At 48.1% G+C, this 19,435-nt stretch overlaps 1 protein-coding gene across 5 annotated transcripts; it reads left to right on the top strand.

The window, feature by feature from the left end:
- The first annotated feature begins 268 nt into the window (after positions 1-268).
- LOC116948274 (placenta growth factor-like) lies at positions 269-15,309 on the top strand. Of its 5 annotated transcripts, none has more exons than XM_032964782.2 (7): positions 269-934; positions 4,805-4,891; positions 6,668-6,701; positions 8,098-8,297; positions 10,844-10,920; positions 12,061-12,168; positions 13,336-15,309. In XM_032964782.2, exons 1-7 carry the CDS (start codon positions 764-766, stop codon positions 13,355-13,357), a joined length of 699 nt encoding a protein of 232 aa, XP_032820673.2. In that variant the 5' UTR covers positions 269-763; the 3' UTR covers positions 13,358-15,309. The 5 variants fall into 5 exon arrangements, with proteins under 5 accessions (XP_032820673.2, XP_032820671.2, XP_032820670.2 ...); XM_032964780.2 differs by having other exon boundaries at positions 4,802-4,891; positions 8,101-8,297; XM_032964779.2 differs by having other exon boundaries at positions 4,802-4,891.
- Positions 15,310-19,435: the final 4,126 nt, after the last annotated feature.

Genomic DNA, 19,435 nt, shown 5'->3' with positions numbered 1-19,435 from the left:
GCACACGAGGCGGGGGTTGGATAAAGCCAGCAACCACGCCCGGCCGCCTTCGTCTCCCCCCCCCCCCACCCCCAGTGGCGACGTTTACACACCGCACCAGGTACAGCAACTAATTTGAGGCTGAGTAGACCTAAGCGAGTCCCGGGACTAGGCTCAGTTCATCATCAGCGGTCCACCCCCACCACCCTCAGCGGGCGACGGCTCCTCCCCTGGCCCTCCCCTCCCCTCCTCCTCCCTCTGCCGAGGCTATAAGAGCAGAAACGAGAATGCCAATTCGCGTACAGCGCATCACTGCGACAGTAGCCGCGAGCAAGCGAACGGCGTCCCCTGTCTCTGCCGCTCTCTCTCTCTCTCTGTGCGCGCACCACAGCTGCGAATTCAGGACGAGCGAATACAGGGAGCTGTTGGCATTTAGAGATAGTGTAAAGCAGCATTGTTCCAAACGAGCACTGTGAGTTAATTACAAAGTGCCAGCTTTGAATTGCCTTTGCGTGGCATCTTAGTCGTGGATGCTATCAGTTCGTCTGTGCTGTCGGCTGTATCGTCGCACGCGAATCCAGCCGATAGCTTGGCGAAGTTCGAAAGAAGGTTACATTTTAGGGTCTGTAAGACAAGTAATCGTACGATAGAAGAAGAAACGCAAGTAGGCTCCGAAGACCGGGCAGCTTTAAAGAAGTAACGACAGAAGATTTACAAATACAGAAGACTTTCAATGTGTGAAGATCGCTGCTGGGAGCACGCAGGATTCTAACCGCGGTAATCAATGTTATCCTTGGAGGGTCATCATAATCACAGCTACCAGCAGCAGCAGCAACAACAACAACACCATCACCACCATCATCACCACCCGGAGGGACACGTGCTGTCGGAAGGGAACATGCAGGCGACGCGGTTCGTGCTCTTCCTCGTCGTGTACGTCACGCCGGTGTTGCAGGTGAGGAGAGGCCCCAGCGGGGCTGCTGTGCGGAGTTCGCGCGGCCTCACTGCCGCTCGTCGAACGGCATCCGCTCGTCACTGCCAGCGGCATTCGTTTAACAAGACCGACTCGTGCCGATGAGACCCAGGAGGTCGAAACCGGCGCGGAGTTTGCGCGCTTAAACACGTGCTGCTGGATAATGTGCGTGGTGTGGAAAGCTTCTGCATGGGGCTAAATGATGAACGCAGAAGGAAATTCGGTTCGTCTATGATCTTGTACAATATGCGATGTATACAGCGTCTAAAACCAGGGTGATCAATTAATATACCGTATACTGTATAGTATACATACCCCACTAAAGTAACCTAAATGTCGCTAAGCCTCTACGTGTCTCCAACCAATCACAATACAGGAATACGCGAATTCAAATTGATAAAACTCTAAGATATGGAGCCAACCGCTTTCATATTAACCTAATTGAACTACGTGTTCTAAAGAGAGTCACGAGAAACCGGTCGGGTATGTATACATAGACCACGTTGTACAATAGCACTCGGTGATTGTTAAGCCGTTCACTTTGTACCTGCGACTCAGAATTGCCATTGGAGGCTAAGCGATCCGACTCGCTAAAGACAAGAGCAGACGTAGACAAATCTGTTTCGCAGCTGGAATGGTGGGCCCCACGTCATGATTCTGTAGCACGTATCGGTGGGAGATCGTGACTTGGTGAGTGCATGAGTGACTAATGCAGAGTTTAATGATGTCGACAGGGCCAGGGAACTGAAATGTGGCACTTGTAGCGGAGCCATTTGTTGTAACTAGAAACAACCAAATACAGTTTTGGCGTTTCCCAATTTGGGTCACCCAAAAACTGTGGTCTAGAGGTTGACTGCTTTCACACTTTTGAGGCAGCCTTGAGCGCTGCATGACTCTAAACCCCGTGCTAAACACACACCTGCAAATATAGATGCGGTCCCACTTAATCGGTCATCGGTACCCATGATCAATCCACTGCTGGATGGAGGCCTCCCCAAGCCGCCGCCACATCTTACGATCTTGCGATGCAACAATCCATCCGACACCTGCACGTAAACCGATTTCATCGCTCCATCATCATCATCATCTCTTCATCGGTCCACCAACATCATCTCCTCCCCGTCATCCTCGGTGGGTGTCCCCTCGTACGCGTGGCATAATCGGTGAACTGAGTAATTCGTCTCCTTTGGAGTGTAACCTACACAAGGTTGGCTGGCGAATCCCATTGCCGGTGAATTTGTTGAGTAATACAGAGACGATGGTTCGATGTGACTCCCAGCTGCATCTCGCAGTGTCAGTTGGGACTCCACCACAGAGTGGATGGAGTGTGCTGTGCTGAACTGGAGTCGTTTTAGTCGGTTGCTCTGCCATCCATAGTCCACAGGCAAAAGCAGAAATCGGTACCACCTAAGGTATCGACAACATCTTTAGAAGCATCCATTTATTTACACGGCTGATAAGAGCGAATTACTTGACAATCCCACTTGTTTTGAACTGTCCTTACGTTAATTCATTGTTAATGTCCACATCGAGAAATTGTAACCGCCACAATTAATGCAAGCTTCATGTGGTACCAACAAGTGAAATATCAAGTCTGGGCTCACAGGACATTCATATTCTCCACCATCATAACCCAGTTTCCAAGATTAGACCGGGTTTTTTTTTATTCTCACAGCAACCACGGGATATTGAACAAAGTGACGACAAAAAATATCTTTGCTGATGCTAGGTCGATAAAAAAAATTGTCTCTCAGGACTCCCACAGTGAAAAAAAACGAGATCATGTAATTAATTGGGTTGCGTGTGAGTCCTTCATTGGCGTGGATTCATGCCGGCGTTTGTCAAATAAATTAATAATTTAGTGTTTTACTGCTTCTTATCACGCGTTATCACGTGCTATTTAAATCAATGTCAACTTCCAATTCAACCGTGGGTTGAGTGAAGGTTCTATTCGGCTCCCAGTTACATCACACTTCATGGGCAGCAGAAGCCGCAGCCATGATCAATCCACCGCTGGATGAAGGTCTCCCCAATCCCGTCCCTGTCATCTCTCACGGTCCTGAGATGTCACAATCCCACAATTACATGTTCTAAAATTGCATACCCTGAAAAGGGCCCAGCATACCGAAACGTCTATAGATTTTCCATTTTGAAAAGAATAAGCATGGAACCTCAATCGATATACCATCACTGGACAATCCACATAGTAACCAATGTGTATATATATCCACACACACATATACATAATGGGGAGCGGTAGTGCAGTGGTTAGTGCACTGGCTGACGAGCCCGGCCCTCCCAAGTTCGATTCCCGCTCACGGCTACCAATACGAGTGGCGTTTATCTGAACCTGTCCTGAGCCTCCCCTAGGTCGACTCGGCTTCAAATGAGTACCTGGTGTGATATGTAAACATCGCCACTGGGGAGACAAATGCGGATGGGCGTGGTGCTGGCCACCCACCCCCTCGTGTGCCGTGCCGGCCTTCATAGGTGCTCGCTAACAGCACTTACCCCAACAGTCTGTTCAAGCTCTAAACAGAGCTTTTATAATTGATTGATTTGATAGGAAACACATTGGCATTTGACTTTAACCCAGACAACATCCATCATGTATCATTGTGTATATGTGTATTTAAAAGTGGTAAGTTGTTATCGGCTCAAAAGGAACTTTAAACAGCGCTGTTGAGGGTTTTATGATTGTGTGAGTGTGCCCAGGGGCTACGTGCCTGCAGGAACGTAGCGTCTGAACACCGCACAACGTGGCGTGCAGTGCCTCACCCGCTCTTACCCGCGGTCAATGCGGGAACTACAGTGCAGTTCCCGTGCTCTCCGCCAGGCGGAGATTCACGTAAAGCCATTACAGGAGATGCATTGATCGCTCTGGTGTGAGTGACTCAGCCTCAAATCAGTACCTGGCGCGGTCTTTTAAATATTGACACTCGGGAGACAAGGGCGGCCGGGCATGGTGCTGACCACCCACACACTCCTCGTCGTGTGCCGTGCTGGCCTGCATAGGCACTCGCTGACAGCACTTGCCCCAACAGTCTGTTAAAGGCTATAGGGGGATATTTGTCTTTGCTCTGCTATGAATAAAGGCCATTACCTGAAATGTTGCCAGATACTTTATGTGAATATATTTTTTCGAAGACTTTGTGTGTTTTTATCGTGTGCACTGCTGCCAATGCAGTTATATCGTTTTTTATATGTAATTTAAGAGATATATAACATTTAATAACCAGGGAATTGTCCCCAAGCCTTTAAGTGGCTAGCTAGTAGGCATTGGGCTGTACGATGCATGTGTTATTAGTGCCCTGCGACTCTGTGTTGCAAAGTTCACGGCAATACAACTTATAAGTGCTGATCGATTAAACACTTTTTTTTACAACTTTGATTGTAAAGATATCTCTCAAGATCTAAACGTTTAACCCATCATTAACCTACTTGCTGTACTGACCTGTGCAAGCACAATCCCCCTATGACAATCAAAGTCTACAGACAGTGTAATTGCTGCGAGAAGCTTTGTGTGTGGGTTTTTTTTTTACACCGCTTGGGAGTGGCAGGAACTGCTTGGGAAAGTATTGTGTGCACGTATGTAGAACTTCTTTCGCACCGTACATAGTAGCCAACGGCGCGAATCGGGGGTGCGGGGTAAAGGCAACACACTCGACACAAACGGCAGCTCGAAAGAAATGGATTTTCAATCTCGATTTTAAAAAAGATTTTTCCATGAGCGGTGTTCAGCCACACCTGGTGTTGATTTTTCCATTGGGGCGCTCAGCCACACCTGGTGTGTTGGGAAATGCTTTGCGACTATAAGATAAAGGTGCAGCCCTGAAATCTCTTGCTCAGCAGGACCTTCACCTCGAGGAGACTGTAGGGTGCCCCCTCTACGGGGGACCTTGCCTTCGGCTCCGCGCTGGCCAAGATGTCTCGGAAGAGGTGGGAGGACCCACACTTTTAAGTTCGAAGGAAAACAAATAAATGAACTCGCTTTGGTAGACAGAGGTGTTAATCACGCGGTGACGTAAATGTTTCTCCTAATCGTCATTTTAGATAGAATGTGCACCCACAGTGGGAATTTGGAATTTCCACCGCTGGCTCAGGGCCACTAACGGAAATGAGCGTCACCCCTTTGCTCGGTTCGCCAGAAGACACTTTCGCTTAATTCATGAGAAGCGTCTTTTATAATAATAATAATAAATCGCACGACAGGTCTCCAACGTGGTTTTGGGTGGTACCGCGCCCCGTTCGGCATGATGTCCGACGTTTTGTTCCACGCACCGGGAGCTTCTTGAGGATCCAAAAACGCGGGACATCCTGCCGAACGGGGGACGTGAACGCACGCCGGTGGAGCCGCGCGGTATCACAACTGCGCAAACTTGCGCGGTAACGCGAGAGATGTTGAACAATGCATCGCGTGCCAGAGGGGCCGGGTTGTGGGTGGGGGGCCGCGGGGGTGGGGGGGGGGGATTGCAACGGCGACGTGTCACGGACAAGCCCAACCACGGCGAGGCAGGGAGACGGTTCACCGTGGCGAGTGCGGTGTCGGGGCTGCCTGCATTGGTGACCGCAACTGTGAAATTTAAACAGATTGGGGAGGATGTAGTTGTCACTGAGTTCAGAACATCGCGCTGACCGAGTTGGAAATGTGGAAGGTGGCTGAAAAGACTTCTGCTTGGGTATTTTTTTTTCCTTCCGCCGAATTTCATTCCCAGAACCGGTGTGTAGACAAAGCGGGCGTAATCAAATAACGCCCCACACGGTCTTTATTTTCGCCAGACACAATAGCGAGCGCCCTGTAATCACCTGCGTTGGCCTCCGCGAGCTGTGGAAATTTACCAAACCCCTGCAGGCCGACCGCTTGCCACCACTCTCTCGCACGCCGCTCAACCCCCAGCCCGACCACGTCGCGTTTCCTGGGCCGTGCCGTGCCTGACCACAGCCCCCTTCTTCACAGCCCGGCCATTTCCCCGTTGCCTTATCTGCCATTCACGCATAGATCGGGAGTCAGCCAGAGTGAGAGACGACGCTCGGATAACGCCTCTCGATTAACGGGGAAAATACGGCGCATCGTGGCAGAGCGTTTCACATTGCCCAGTGCTCATTTGAGCCGAGAGAAATGTTGGTTTTTACTGTGCATTCTTTATATTTTTACGTCATTTTGTTTAGCTTTTAGGTACTCAAAAGTCCCTCTTTCCTAATTCAAAATGCATTTTTCCTTTATAAACCACTGCCAAACATTTCAGGATTTGGGTTCGACAAGATGTCGGTTGCGGTTGCCGTCAGTGGCATAGCGTGGTTGGCATGGGACCTGGTGGTGGTGGTGCAATAAATGAATGAAATGGGAGGGAGGGGGATGAGGGGGGTAGAAGGGGGGGGGCATGTCTAATTCTCCCCCCACCCACCCACCCAGCTACCCAGCCACCTCAGGCTCTTGGTAGCCCGGTGGCTGGGCCCCCTCTAGCCGTGTGGCCCAGGGCAGTTGCACCGTCTCCATGCTCTCGATGGCTATGCCGCTCGTTGCCTTGCAGAGCATTTTGCAAGCCTTTGTCGATTTGCTGCGTGAATACAATTGTGTGGGGGGAGGTGTTTAAAGTGCTACGATTTCGCCTGTGCGCGATATGCTGCAGACGGGAAAATGAAATGCAGGGCAGACGTTTTGTGATTGGAGGTGGTTTAAGTGATCCATTTTTTTTCTCTCTCTGTACTTTTCAGGCCAAGAGCCTCGCATCTCGCCGTTCAGTAGAAGGTAAATCTCTCCACATTACCCGCCGTGTTGTGATACAGCCCTCTGCCTATTCACCGCAAGATGAAATACCTCGCCAACACTCCCACTACATGGGAGGGGAGTTAGTCGTTTGACCAAACCTCGCCACGCTGGTCGGTGCATACTGGTAAAGGTGGGGGAGGCCGGAACTGTTGAACATCACCGTTCATCGGAGTCGCCCACCTGTAAGATGCCAAACGGCGCCGGTCTGTTTGGGCACCAGGGTGACCGTAATCGCCGAGACGAACAGCAGTAGCTTCAAGTGGAAAAATCTACTTTTGATGTTAAATAAACCGTGGATATTGGAATTGTAAACATTCGAAACGCACTTTTAAGGAGGGTTGGGTGTGCCTCAACGTGTCCCAAGCGCCCCCGGTTGGGCGAATTGAATATCGTTTTGTAATTTTTAAAACCTGGCAAAACACGTTTCTTGCACGCAAACAATGTCGCATACAAACGAACACATGCACATCTAAAACAAACGACGAACAGCAACAGCAGCAGGTTAGCGATAGTGACGGTGTGGTGTAAAAAATATATAATGCTCATTCACTATACTGGCATGTGTCAACATTTTCTTTAGGGGTAACGCAGAGGGTCAGGGACGTGCAGTGTACCTTTGACCTCAACGTCACGTGCTCAACCCGTGTGTAAGTTGGTAGGCTGAACTCCTGTAAGAAGGTTATTGAGCCAGTTGGGGCTGTGGACCACACCGGTGGAGAACTTGATTTGGTGCTTTCGTGACTTCAGGAATTACTCTTGGGTTTTTTCTGTAAAGTCACGTATAAATAAGAAATAATAATAATTAAATACAATTCTTATTTCTACGTGACTTTACCGAAAAAACCAAAGAGTAACACCGGTGGAGGTCGGTATATGCCCGGTCATCTCATAGGTTCATTCTATTCAGTGCAGTCGAGCAGGGGGAGCCAATGCCTGTGAAGTCATCAGTCGACTCGGGGCCCCGTCGTCCCTCAAGGGTCAATAACATGAGCAGCACCTGGTGAGGTGCACTCAGCGGGGTCACGCCGGCAGTGGCTCTCCTCATGAGAGCTGGAGCCTCTGATCCATCATCGCCATCGTCATTATCAACCGTCATCAGTAGCCATTACTACCCATCACCATCAGCAACCATTATCTCTCTGGGGTTTGTCACATGAGCTCCCCTGGATAAACAGATCGCCACCGTAGGACCATGGAAGTCTGGGCCACCAACAGAGCGGGGCTCGGCCCAATTGCTGCGTTACACACAGACACGCTTGCACTGCTGACCACGTTTGAGCACGAGCACCCACACGCGCCCGCACGTACACAACACGTACGCACGCGTTTTGACGCACACATTAACGTCCACGTGCGTGCCCTGTGGCGTGGAAAGCAGTGGTGCCGCTGGAGCGGGTGATGGAGCGAAGCGCGTGCATGCCCCGCGAGACGCTCGTGAGCGTCGCTGCGGAGTACCCGGGGGACACGGACATCCGCTACCACCCGTCCTGCGTCGCCATCATGCGCTGCTCTGGCTGCTGCAATGACGAGACGCGCGAGTGCCTTCCCACGGCCAAGTCCAACGTCACACTCGAGGTGAGCCTCGTCAGCGCTTGGCGCTGCGCTACAAACCCGGCGGACGCGAATTCTATTCCTGCTCGCGACCGGCACCAGGGACGATTGTCTGAACCGTTCCTGGGCCTCCCCTAGGTAGATCATCATAGGTCCTCACTTACAGCACTTGCCCCAACAGTCTGTTTAGGCTATACGGGGGATATTTGTCTTAGTCTTTGTCGTCTCTCGCATCTTTCTCCTCCTCCTTTGCCACCCACCACTCGCCCTGCCAAACGCCGCTCTAAGCTATTTAAACTAAACTAGTTTTTTTATTGTCGCCAGGGTAAGACCTACTGAGCTATATCGCTCTTTGTCAGAAGCGACCTGGCGATCACAAACGATAGCCATCGCCACAGACGCACGGCCACCTTTGTATCTCCAGGATTCGATCTTGAAACCCTCTGCCGTCGAGCCACGTGACCGATGAGTCAATTTCCTGGAGAGCAACAACGGAGGGAGTCGCCGAGATGGTGCAGCGCGATTGGCCGCCAGGCCGGAGGCTAGAGACGTGTGAAACGTGCATTCCCACACCCTCGCCGCCAACCTTGAACTCTGCCCACGAGTGGAAGGTTCCCAGTGGCACACGACAGCTATTTATGGCCCAGACAAGCAAATATTGGTCCTGGTCCCAGTGTTTGAAATTCCAAAGTAGCACGCGCTCGCACACACAGCGGCGTTCTAGAGGCCGTCGTTCCAACGGCGCGGTAGCGTCGTCGGGTTCGTCGTGTCCCCGATGGCGCCAGGGCACGTGTCTGGATACGCCGCCTTGCAGACCACGTTGCGGCACCGCGGTGTCTCCACAAGCACGACGATTGTAATCTTCTACGCGAAGCGAATTGTTTTTATTGACATTATACCACGGGTACAGTGGAAGGTGAATTCTGAGCGCATCCCTGACCTGAGCAGCGTGTCATCACGTCAACGCCGGCGGGGTGATACAAAGGGAAATTCTGAACGCTACTTTGCATAGAAGCACACACCACGGCTGTGCCCCCAGCTCACTATTTCATAAATACTCCATCTACTCTCCTGGAGTGAAAATACTGCTCTTTGAAGTGCGTTTTTATGTAAATAAATCACCTCTACGGTTATAATTACTCGAGGTAAACCTCCTGGACTGGTAATGGTATATTGCATTTCACATGACCGTGATCTTTGACCTGCATTGGCATAACCATGCCATATAAACCTGTTAAGCATTACATCTGAGCAATATGAGAGTAATGGTACGAATAATAATACTACTTTCAAGGAAAGTCCGATGACAATCCACTGCTGGATGAAAGCCTCCCAATGGCATGTTAGTCGTGGTAATTGTCTGACTATAAATTTTGATTTAAAGCTTTCGTGACTGCAGTAATTCATATTCTTAGTTTTTTCGGTAAAGTCACGTTGAAGAGAAACAACAAAATAATAACAAAATATATATAAAACAATAAAAAATTCTCACGACGTTTCGACCATAACTCAAACGGTCATCATCAGGTGTGTCGGTTTGCATAAATTTATTTTGAAAACGGCATATTTATTTATTTGTTTCTCTTCAACGTGACTTTACCGAAAAAACTAAGAATATGTCTGACTATACTTCACCCCGCTGGTCAGTGGTGGGGAGGGGGTGGGGGTGGCTCAGGCCCGGTTCAGCTGTAACTCGCCAATGATGGTGGGCATGGCCGGTCATCAATTTGGGGTCATTGGGTTCTCCGCGCAGCAGCACGCTAACCACTGTGCCAATGTTTCACTCCAGCCTATTAATAGCGGAAAATGTCCTCTGCGCCCACCACGTGAGGTTTAAACGAACCTAATAAAAATCATGACCTTACATCCGTCTAAACAAACAAATGTTAAAATACTTCCGCACCCAAGCTCAAACTTTTTGGCTCATCGGCATGGGTTTCACGAGTTTGGCAGCCAAGGGGGAAGATCCAGGAGCAGATGATGGGAAGAACTCTTAGGGAAGATTTTGGAGGTCGCGCGTCGACTGCGCAGAAGGTCGACAACGATGCACCAGCGAGGTTTGGTGCCGTTAATGGATTTGGCCATGACGTAATTTTGATCTTTGGACGCTCCGTAGCAGGGCACGTTTCAAGCCTACTTTGTTCAACCAGGCGAGAACTCCGGACGTAGTGAGAGCCTCATTTGCAAGAGTGACGTGGGTCACCAAAATGGCAAAACCAATCGCTTAAAATAAATTGGTTCCGTTCCTGAGACCCGTTCCTAATTTGAACGGTTCGTAAGTCGGAACAGAATAATCTGCTATATTTAAATGCACATACGGTCAGTGTTATGAAATGTGTCAAGTCGAGGACTATAAAATACAATAAAATAAGCGAATACACATCAGAGCAAAGGACTACCAAATAGAAATGAGAGTTGCAAATGAGCTAAACGCAGCTGAGTAGAGTTGCCCCATATCAAGAATGCAAAGAACAGTGATTTTTTTTCATGGCTGTGGCAGCAATAATGCGTTGTCCTCGCTTCGTGGTGACAAGCGGCCGTGCCCGCTGTGTGTTTCTTGCCTTTTGCAGGTATTTAAATTGAACGTTTTCCACAGCGGAGGCAAAGAGCAGATGTCCTTCGCCCAACACGACAGTTGCAAGTGCGGGTGAGTAGTCAGCACCGCCGTCGCTACGCTAGACACAACACAGCGTGCCCGCTACCTCACGGCCATTGTGCTTCTATAACGAGAGAAATTATTATACAGGGTGACCGATTCACAGAGGCCCTAGTGATTTCGAATCACCCTCTTACCCTCTTTCTTATGGACAGATGGTTGAATATTGTGAAAGCGATAACTAGATCTTGTAGAGGTGGCATTGATAAAAGATTTAATGGGTGTATTATTGCAAGTTTGTGGGGGAGATGTCGAGGCTTTGAAATTAAATCTTGTTTTTCTCTCTGATATTATCACTGGTATTTTAGTGGGGCATCTATGAATGGATCACCATGCACACTCTCTCCGACAAGTATTAATACTCTCTCAATGCTCGTCACAGTGCCATTTGCAAAACTGCTTTCGTTTCCATGACTCAAAAGCCCCCAGGCCATGCTAGTGCTAGGCACTGTAATAGGTACACTTACACATTAACTAAAGATTGAACGTAAGCTAACGAAGGCAATAAACTTAAGTAAAAAGTTAAAGGTGCAGCCCTGCAATTGCTTAGTCACCGCCACTGTTGGCAGAAGAGCCTCCTCTACAGGGAGCTCGAGAGAAGCCCCTCTGGATAATATTTGGCCTAATCTTCCGCAACGGTCAGAAGTCTTGTAATAGGTGGGCGTTACCCACACTTCATCCCACCACACGCTACCTGCCGATCGACTAACTGCGGCTGTGCCCATTTACATTGCTGGGTGACAGAGGCGGTGGTCGGGGGATCTAAGAAACTTTAACCATCGCTTCAACAGCTGCGCCAGGGGGGATGGGTCCGATGTCTGGGCCGCTAGCCCAGTGTGCCGACTATTAGAACCCCGGCAGCGTCCCGAATACGTCACGGACCACACCGCTGAGGGGGGAAAGCCGCCATCTAGCAGTGGATAAAGCATGGCTGGTTTTCGAGTTTCACTTTATTTTAATTAAGTGCAGTCAGTGTGAAAGCAGCTGATGACAGCAGCTGTGAAGACGACGACGATGATGATGATGATGATTATTATTTGTGAACCGTGACCCCCCCCCCCCATGCGAGAGATTATTTTCGAGCGTTTGAGCTCACGTCTTTTTGCCGTCCGTCTGCTCCGTGCTTTGTAGGTGCAGGCCCTGCTCGGGACCGCGGTTACAACAGGACCCCGACACCTGCAGGTGCAGCTGCCGCATGGTGTGCAAACACAAGCTCCTGCTCAATAAACACACCTGCAAGTGAGTGTCTGCGTGGGAGGCAGAGCCGTTTTTGTGAGCAGCATCTCCTTACCAAGTTCTGCATTCTCGTCAGAGCCAGGCGATTCCTAGGGAAACAATATTAGTCTCCTGGAAATTCCCATGTCAAAATCTTTACATTCGTGTGAATGGAATGCCACAGTCGATTCAACAATACCAAGCCCCTGACCCCGGCATCTGCAATGCATCGTCAGCATCATAATCATCATTAGCCATGGTTAATGCACTGCTGGATGAAGGCCTCTCCAGGCCACCGCCAGTGTGACTCAATTCACGCTGAAGCTCTTGTTTAAAGGATTCGTGCAATAGAATGGTATTCTTTTGCAAGCTTAGCTAAGCTCTGCCTGCAAAGCTTAGCTTAGCTTAAAAAAGGTCTGTGCTCGGCAACTGATTAAAAAGAAAAACACCACAACAACAAGAGTAGTATTATGAATGAACATTCGTCATCGTTACACTCGAATAGCACCAATCACTCCCCCAGGACTCCACCTCCCAGCGCACCTTGGCATGATGTCAACATTACTTCACGGGTTTTCTCCGCGTAACTTTTCATCCTTGGCAGCGAGGTCCATGTAAGGCTCGGATTGGCGCAAAAAATTTTCATGTATATAACAAAATGCATTCCTACATTGCTGAAGAGACAAAAATAGTTATTTTTCTTTGTGAAGTCCCCAGATGGTTTGTTGGTGCTACCTGGAACTCTTCTCGTTCATTGGCCATTGTTGCTGACAGTTTATTAACACTGCTCAAGGCCACGTAGCCTCTTTTCAACCAAACACAACGCATATACATTAATTCACTTTGAGATTATTACCTACACTGTTATATTAACTACACTAATAGGAAGATCGCGTCCATGCCAGTATGGTTATTAATATACCTCTCTCACCTGAAGACGATTGCCTGTGTTGCGATCGAAAAGTCGTGATCTATTATTTGTCTATCTACGTGACTTTACCGAAAGACACAAAGAGTATAATATGCTGTAGTTAACCATATGAAAGTTGCTCCAATGAAAGTGTGCATTATAGTGCTTTCAAGCTATTTCGTTTGTGAACAAGTCACTTTATTCACAATTCAATCGCAAACAAATTAAAGATCATGTCTCTCCGTGACAGGGCCTAACCTTCATTGCTCCCTCTCTCCCAGGTGTGAAAAGCCACGGAGGTGATGGATGCTCAACACGGAGCTTCTGAAAGCGTTTGGCTCAACGGCATCTGCAACACATCGTTAGCATCATCATCGTCATCTTTAGCCATGGTTAATCCACTGCTGGATGAAGGCCTCCCCCAGGCCGCCGCCAGTGCGACTTAATTCATGCCGGAGCTTAGAGAAGATGAGGCCACTTGGATGCTTCCCCAGTCTCGGCGCTGCTGCAGGCCAGCGGGCTCCAGATTACTCTTGTTTACAGCCCAGCACGGTGGCCACAGACATGATCACAGAAAAGCATTGTCAAAAGTTACGTGTATGTATCTGCAAATGAGGTGTGCCCTCGTGGATTCTTTGGACAGGACCATGTGAATTGAAGAACGTAATTTTTACGACAACCTTGAAGCCTGGAATTGATTGGAGAGATGTGTAAGTGTGGTTGGCTCCTTACGTTGCGAAAGAAGTTCAACGTACATACGTACATACAACTGGTTAAAGGTTTCTGCTTTTCGACATCCCTGAACACATTGGAATCGAAGGAACCAAAATGTAAAACTACGTTGTCGTCGGTGGGAAGTTAACTCGTGTTGTGGCTTTCGAACGTGTTGTGGACACAGACGTGACGTGGGAGTGTGTGTTTCGTGTGGAGCGAGTCGTATCAGTGGTTGAGTGCAGAAAAATGAGACATCGGGGTGGGGGGAAGTTGCACAGCAGCAGCACATCTTTTAGAGTTTAAACGCTTCAATAAAAATAATGTTTGACAACTAACAAAATAACCCACTTAGGCATTTTTGTTTATCTGTCAGCGCAATGAGAAATACATTTTAACAGTATTTTAATAAATAAAAACTAAAAGAAAGAACTTGGAAAAGAAGCAATAATAAAATGTATACGAGTTTTTTTGTTACGATACAGAAAATCGAATCTACGATTGATAGTGTTCAGCAAAATGCGTGACAAGGTGACCAATGCCACGCTTGAGACCAGTCTCGCCAGAGACCATTACTGTGTCGAAACACCTTGAGACAAGGCCTTTGAATAAAAAGCTGAAGTCGAGAGCAATTGCATTCCTTTCAGCGGGCTGGGCTTACAGATGCAATCTGTAAAAGTTGCTTCAACCAATACACTTGTTACTGAAAAAGAATAATCCATGCATCACAAAAGTAATGATTGATGCATTCAAATTATACAACAAAAAATGTCTCTTGTATATACTCTACTGCAGAATACGAGACGAGGAATGTCACCCAAAAAGTGCGTAGTTGTGTGGGGCAACTGCTGTTTTAACATCACACATTTCAGTTCACTTTAACCTCTATAATTGGTCACGACCATGGCTCTCTGGGGTAGTATTTAGAAAGCTATGCCAGCTGACTGCTTTGAAATGGAACAATTTTTAACACTTCTATTTGATGGACTGCCAACAATGCCCCATGTCTCATTTCTAATAATAATATAAGTACAATACGGTATAAATGTTTGATTTTTGAATGGGCATTTATTGTTCATCGTGGAGGCAATACAACTAATACTTGGGGTAAAAAAAGTTGTTGTTTTTTATTCTTTAAACATATGGTAGGATATTACGGCCTCATGACATTTTTTTTTAAATATCTCCGTTGTATTTAGTTTATGCAGCTTCTTCTGATGCTGGACCAGAATTAATAAGTTAATGGTTTATTATCATGCGTATTTGTACTTGTGAGAATTACCAACATCAGATAACTTTACAGGCACTTTTTTCCAGAGATACAATGTTTGTCATCTGTAAACATTCTAGTATTTATTTTATGTGTATTTAAGGCAATATTTATAAACACAACTAAATTTCGTTACCACATTGTAATTAAAACATGTAAGTTATTTATATATATTTTTTAAAAAAATATCACGTTTCATGAAACACGTGAAATGTATGTACTGTTTTATGCATTTCAAAGAAAGTGGGACTTGAAATACATTTTTATTTCTAAAGACGGCGGTTTGTGTATATATTTGGAAGTGTGTGCATGTGCATCCGATACTTCAATGCTCCAGGGTTTAGCGCCTTTGCAGGTCATTATATTGGATACGACTGAAAACACAACAGATCTTTCATATCACATCAAATGTCTGTGAGTGAACACACTTGTATATGTATGTAGAGACATTCTAAGGCGTGGTGAAGCAGTGGCACAGACGGTAGTTCACGTATTGTACTATTAGCCTGGAGGCCTTAGCTAGCAGTGGCAAGTTATACTGGTAGGAACCTCTGGTTACACCAGCCCACAGGGGATTATTGTGTCCCTCCGTCGTGCATCCAAAAATGGGTGGGGCTGGGAGGGGCTGGGTGGGGAGGGGCTGGGTGGGGAGGGGCTGGGTGGGGAGGGGCTGGGTGGGGAGGGTGGGACTGGGTGGGGAGGGTGGGACTGGGTGGGGAGGGTGGGACTGGGTGGGGAGGGTGGGACTGGGTGGGGAGGGTGGGACTGGGTGGGGAGGGTGGGACTGGGTGGGGAGGGTGGGACTGGGTGGGGAGGGTGGGACTGGGTGGGGAGGGTGGGACTGGGTGGGGAGGGTGGGGAGGGGCTGGGTGGGGAGGGTGGGGAGGGGCTGGGTGGGGAGGGTGGGGAGGGGCTGGGTGGGGAGGGTGGGGAGGGGCTGGGTGGGGAGGGGCTGGTCACCCCGTGGTGCCCTTATAAAACTCAACGTTTCACCTACTCACGCCGGCTTGTGCCCGCCCTCACAGTCGGGCATATTTGCGGAATACACCACGCCGCCGTTGACCCTGGCCATTGACCGAGTAACCCAACGTTCCTACCAGCTCCCTCCGCAGGAATGTGTTAGCTCAACTTGTCCTTGGGCACGCCCTTCACCAAAGACAAAGATCCCCCGCATAGACTTAAAATATGCTGTTGGGGCAAGTGCTGCTAGCGAGCACCTACGAAGGCCGGCACGGCACACCAGGGGGTGGGGGACCAGCACCGCGCCCGACCGCCTTTGTCTTCCCAATGGCGATGTTTTTACCATGCCAGGTACTCATTTGAGGCTGAGTCTACTTAGCAGAGGCCCCGAACTGGTTCCTGGTTCATATTATCGTCACTGGTGTTGGCCGTGAGCTAGAATCAAACTCGGGTCCCTAGATTCTTCGCGCAGCGCTAACCGCGACACAACCACACCGACACTGCCAGTCGCTGTGAAGCATTGGCACAACGAGCTTCATGACTAACGTGCCGTGGTGGAGAGTTCTTCATCCAGCAGTAAATTGGCAAAGGGATGCTAATAAAACTAAACAACTTAGCATTGTACCAGGTAAGGCCCACTGAGCTATATAGCTCTTTTTCAGAAGCGACCTGACCACAAATGATCGGCCAACAAATTGGCGTATTGTGTGGATATTATTAGCAGGCAAATACTCTAAATGCACGTTGATTCTAAATGTGGAGGGGAAAACCGGAGGACCCAGAGAAAAATCTACCCGGCCACGTGGAGACCATACAGATTCTAAGGCGTCAGGGTCGGAAGCGAACCCATAACTCCTGGATACCAGGCGAGGTAGTTAACATCTCCCCCACTGTAAATGATTATACGAAATCTTGATTTGAAGCTTATACGAAAGTCTCAGAACTGTAACGTTATCTTGAAAACACATTGTCACAATAGATCAAGTCAAATCAAAGTATCTCTGCTCAAGTGAATGTGGAGCAACACTCATTCTTAATTGGTGGGCCTCCGCCAGTGGTGGAAATTTCACGTTTGTATGGCAGAGACCTGTCTATCCACAGGACAAAGGCTGGCTCCAGTACAAAGTGGGGCATTATTTAAAGATTATGGTATTCGGCACATCCCTCCTGCACATTATTCGATGCTGATGATGGATTATTATGATGGTGATACTTGATGTAATGATGATGAGTATGATAATAGTGATTGATGTTGATGATTAATAGATGATGGACATATTATAATAATGGTAATGATGGTTGCGATGATGATCTTAATTGATGGTGTGGATAACAGTGATGAATGTGGTGATAATTGATGATGTGGCTGAGTCGACCCTTGACAGGATGTAAACTTATAATCTCATAGCTGCGGAGCCTTGCTGCTATACCAACGGAGTTGAAATCTTAATCACATAATTACAGCCCACGTGCATTGCAAGTTACTGTAATAATAAAAAAAATCCGTAAGTATATTGAACAAATATTGAAAAATGGCCACCCGAAAGTAGGACGACGACCGCGATATGGAATCGGGCGGCTGGAGTTGGCTTCGGGTCATACTTGGAAGGAATATAAAACACATCACCGCGGGCTGGGTTAGCCAGCACATGTTTGGCTTAAAAGGGTTGCTATTTATATAAAGGCGCTTTAATATCAAGGGGTTGTGGTTCAACACGTGCGAGATCCCCATGACATGGCTCGGTTTGTTGTAGTTCGTGCGTCGTGAAAGTCAGACGCGCACACACACACGTGTCTGTGACACGTGGAGGGTACAGAAACACTCCCCACATCCAGTATGGATTAGGAACACGCGGCGTTTATGCTTTTCATTACAATATTTACATCACATGTTTTTTTACCCACATCGCTATTCTTTTTTTTGTTGCGGTGAATTCTCGTCAACATGTTGAAGACTGTTACTGAAGGGTTTGTTGGCTCTCAGTATTTCCATGTGTTGTGTGTAGGATTGTGCTGGGTAGAATTTCCACGTCGTCTTATGACGCTGGCGTGGTCTAATGGTGAGCGCACTGGACAGGGCAAAGCCAGAGGTCACCGGTTCGATCTCCCACCCCGGCAGCTGCAACATCGGCGGTGCACATTTACCTAAATCCCGCCGCCTCTATCCGCCCAGCAGTATTGTGCATGGGTAGAGCACGGTCGATGGGCAGGTTATGTGTGGTGGGGTAAAGTGTTGGGTACTCTCCCACCCCTTACAGGATGCCTGGACGGCGTGGGAGAGCAGGGAAAATTCCCTTTAGGAGCGGAGCTCTTGAACACTCGACTCGAGGCTGTTTCACCAGCGGTACTGTGAGCAGGATATCGCAGGGCTCCGCCTTTACCTTACTTCACGGTTTAAAAATGAAGAAACTGTGACCAAGTTTAAACTGGTGAAGACATCAAACTGCCTAACAAAACCTTGTAACCAATCAGATTAATTACGGCCCTTTACCAATCAATGTCTGGATCTAAGCCTTCCCCAGCCTTCTCGGTGATAGAGGTTATTTTACTCTACTTCACCTCGCTGGCCAGTTCGTGTTGGAGACAATGGGTGGGTGGGAACCGAGGGCTGCTTCAGATATCACCTGCCACTGGTGTTAGCGCTTTGACTGCAAATGAAAGGGATCATGATTCAAATAAAATATTTTTAGGACACTGTTATTGCCAAATGTGTTGAGTTTTTTTTTTGTATTTGTGCTTATGCACCACTGCCAACGTAGTATCACAAAAATATGTACTTTACACGAATCTTAATTCTGCGAATGTTCAGTTATCGGCGTGATCCTCTCCTTCCCATGGGTCTATGCATTCCTTCTTTTTCCACTTTTCAGCCTTTGATCCCATGCCTTTAGTTACCCAGTAATTATGACTTATATTGCACGGTATTGCAAAAGTGCCCGGTGAATGTTCCTCGATTGAGATCAAATTACTCAATTGGATTTGACATAACAATCATGGCCCCCAATTGTGAAACACGATACAGGAGTAATCTTGTCAGAGCCATGGGATCCATGAGACAGAGAGGCTTTCCATTCCTTTTTTCTGGTGTACAACACTGTTTATTTGCCGTCCTTAAAGTAGCTTCTTTATAAACCTTAATTCAGCAGTGGATTGACCCTGACTGCTGCTGCTGCTGTTGATGACATGGGTAACTGGTGTTAAACCCATACTTAATTAGTAGGGGGATCACAGCTTTGTGAGTTGAATGGCTTGGAAACCTAAGAATCTCAAAATAATCCCTTGCCCAACCCTCCACACTCTGCACGAGGCGAAACATGCGAGTCGTGACGTCACCGCGCTTCCAACGTCATGACGTCACGCGCTCCGGCATCAGCGTCGTCGGCCTCACAGGGCGCCAAACCACCTCCGTGCGTAGATTTCTGACGCCATCGCGTTTAAGT

Source organism: Petromyzon marinus, chromosome 33, assembly GCF_048934315.1.
Source record: "Petromyzon marinus isolate PM22_M1 ecotype Great Lakes invasive population chromosome 33, UKy_Petmar_22M1.pri1.0, whole genome shotgun sequence".
NCBI lineage: Eukaryota > Metazoa > Chordata > Hyperoartia > Petromyzontiformes > Petromyzontidae > Petromyzon > Petromyzon marinus.
The sequence above is the reverse complement of the archived record's forward strand: the minus strand, read 5'-3'. Positions and strand labels throughout refer to the sequence as shown.

Coding starts and splice junctions, on each gene's coding strand:
- LOC116948274 (XM_032964779.2), top strand. CDS start 764: ATGTTATCCTTGGAGGGTCATCATAATCACAGCTACCAGCAGCAGCAG. Junction 6,702..8,097: donor ATCTCGCCGTTCAGTAGAAG/GTAAATCTCTCC, acceptor TGGCGTGGAAAG/CAGTGGTGCCGCTGGAGCGG. Junction 8,298..10,843: donor AGTCCAACGTCACACTCGAG/GTGAGCCTCGTC, acceptor TGCCTTTTGCAG/GTATTTAAATTGAACGTTTT.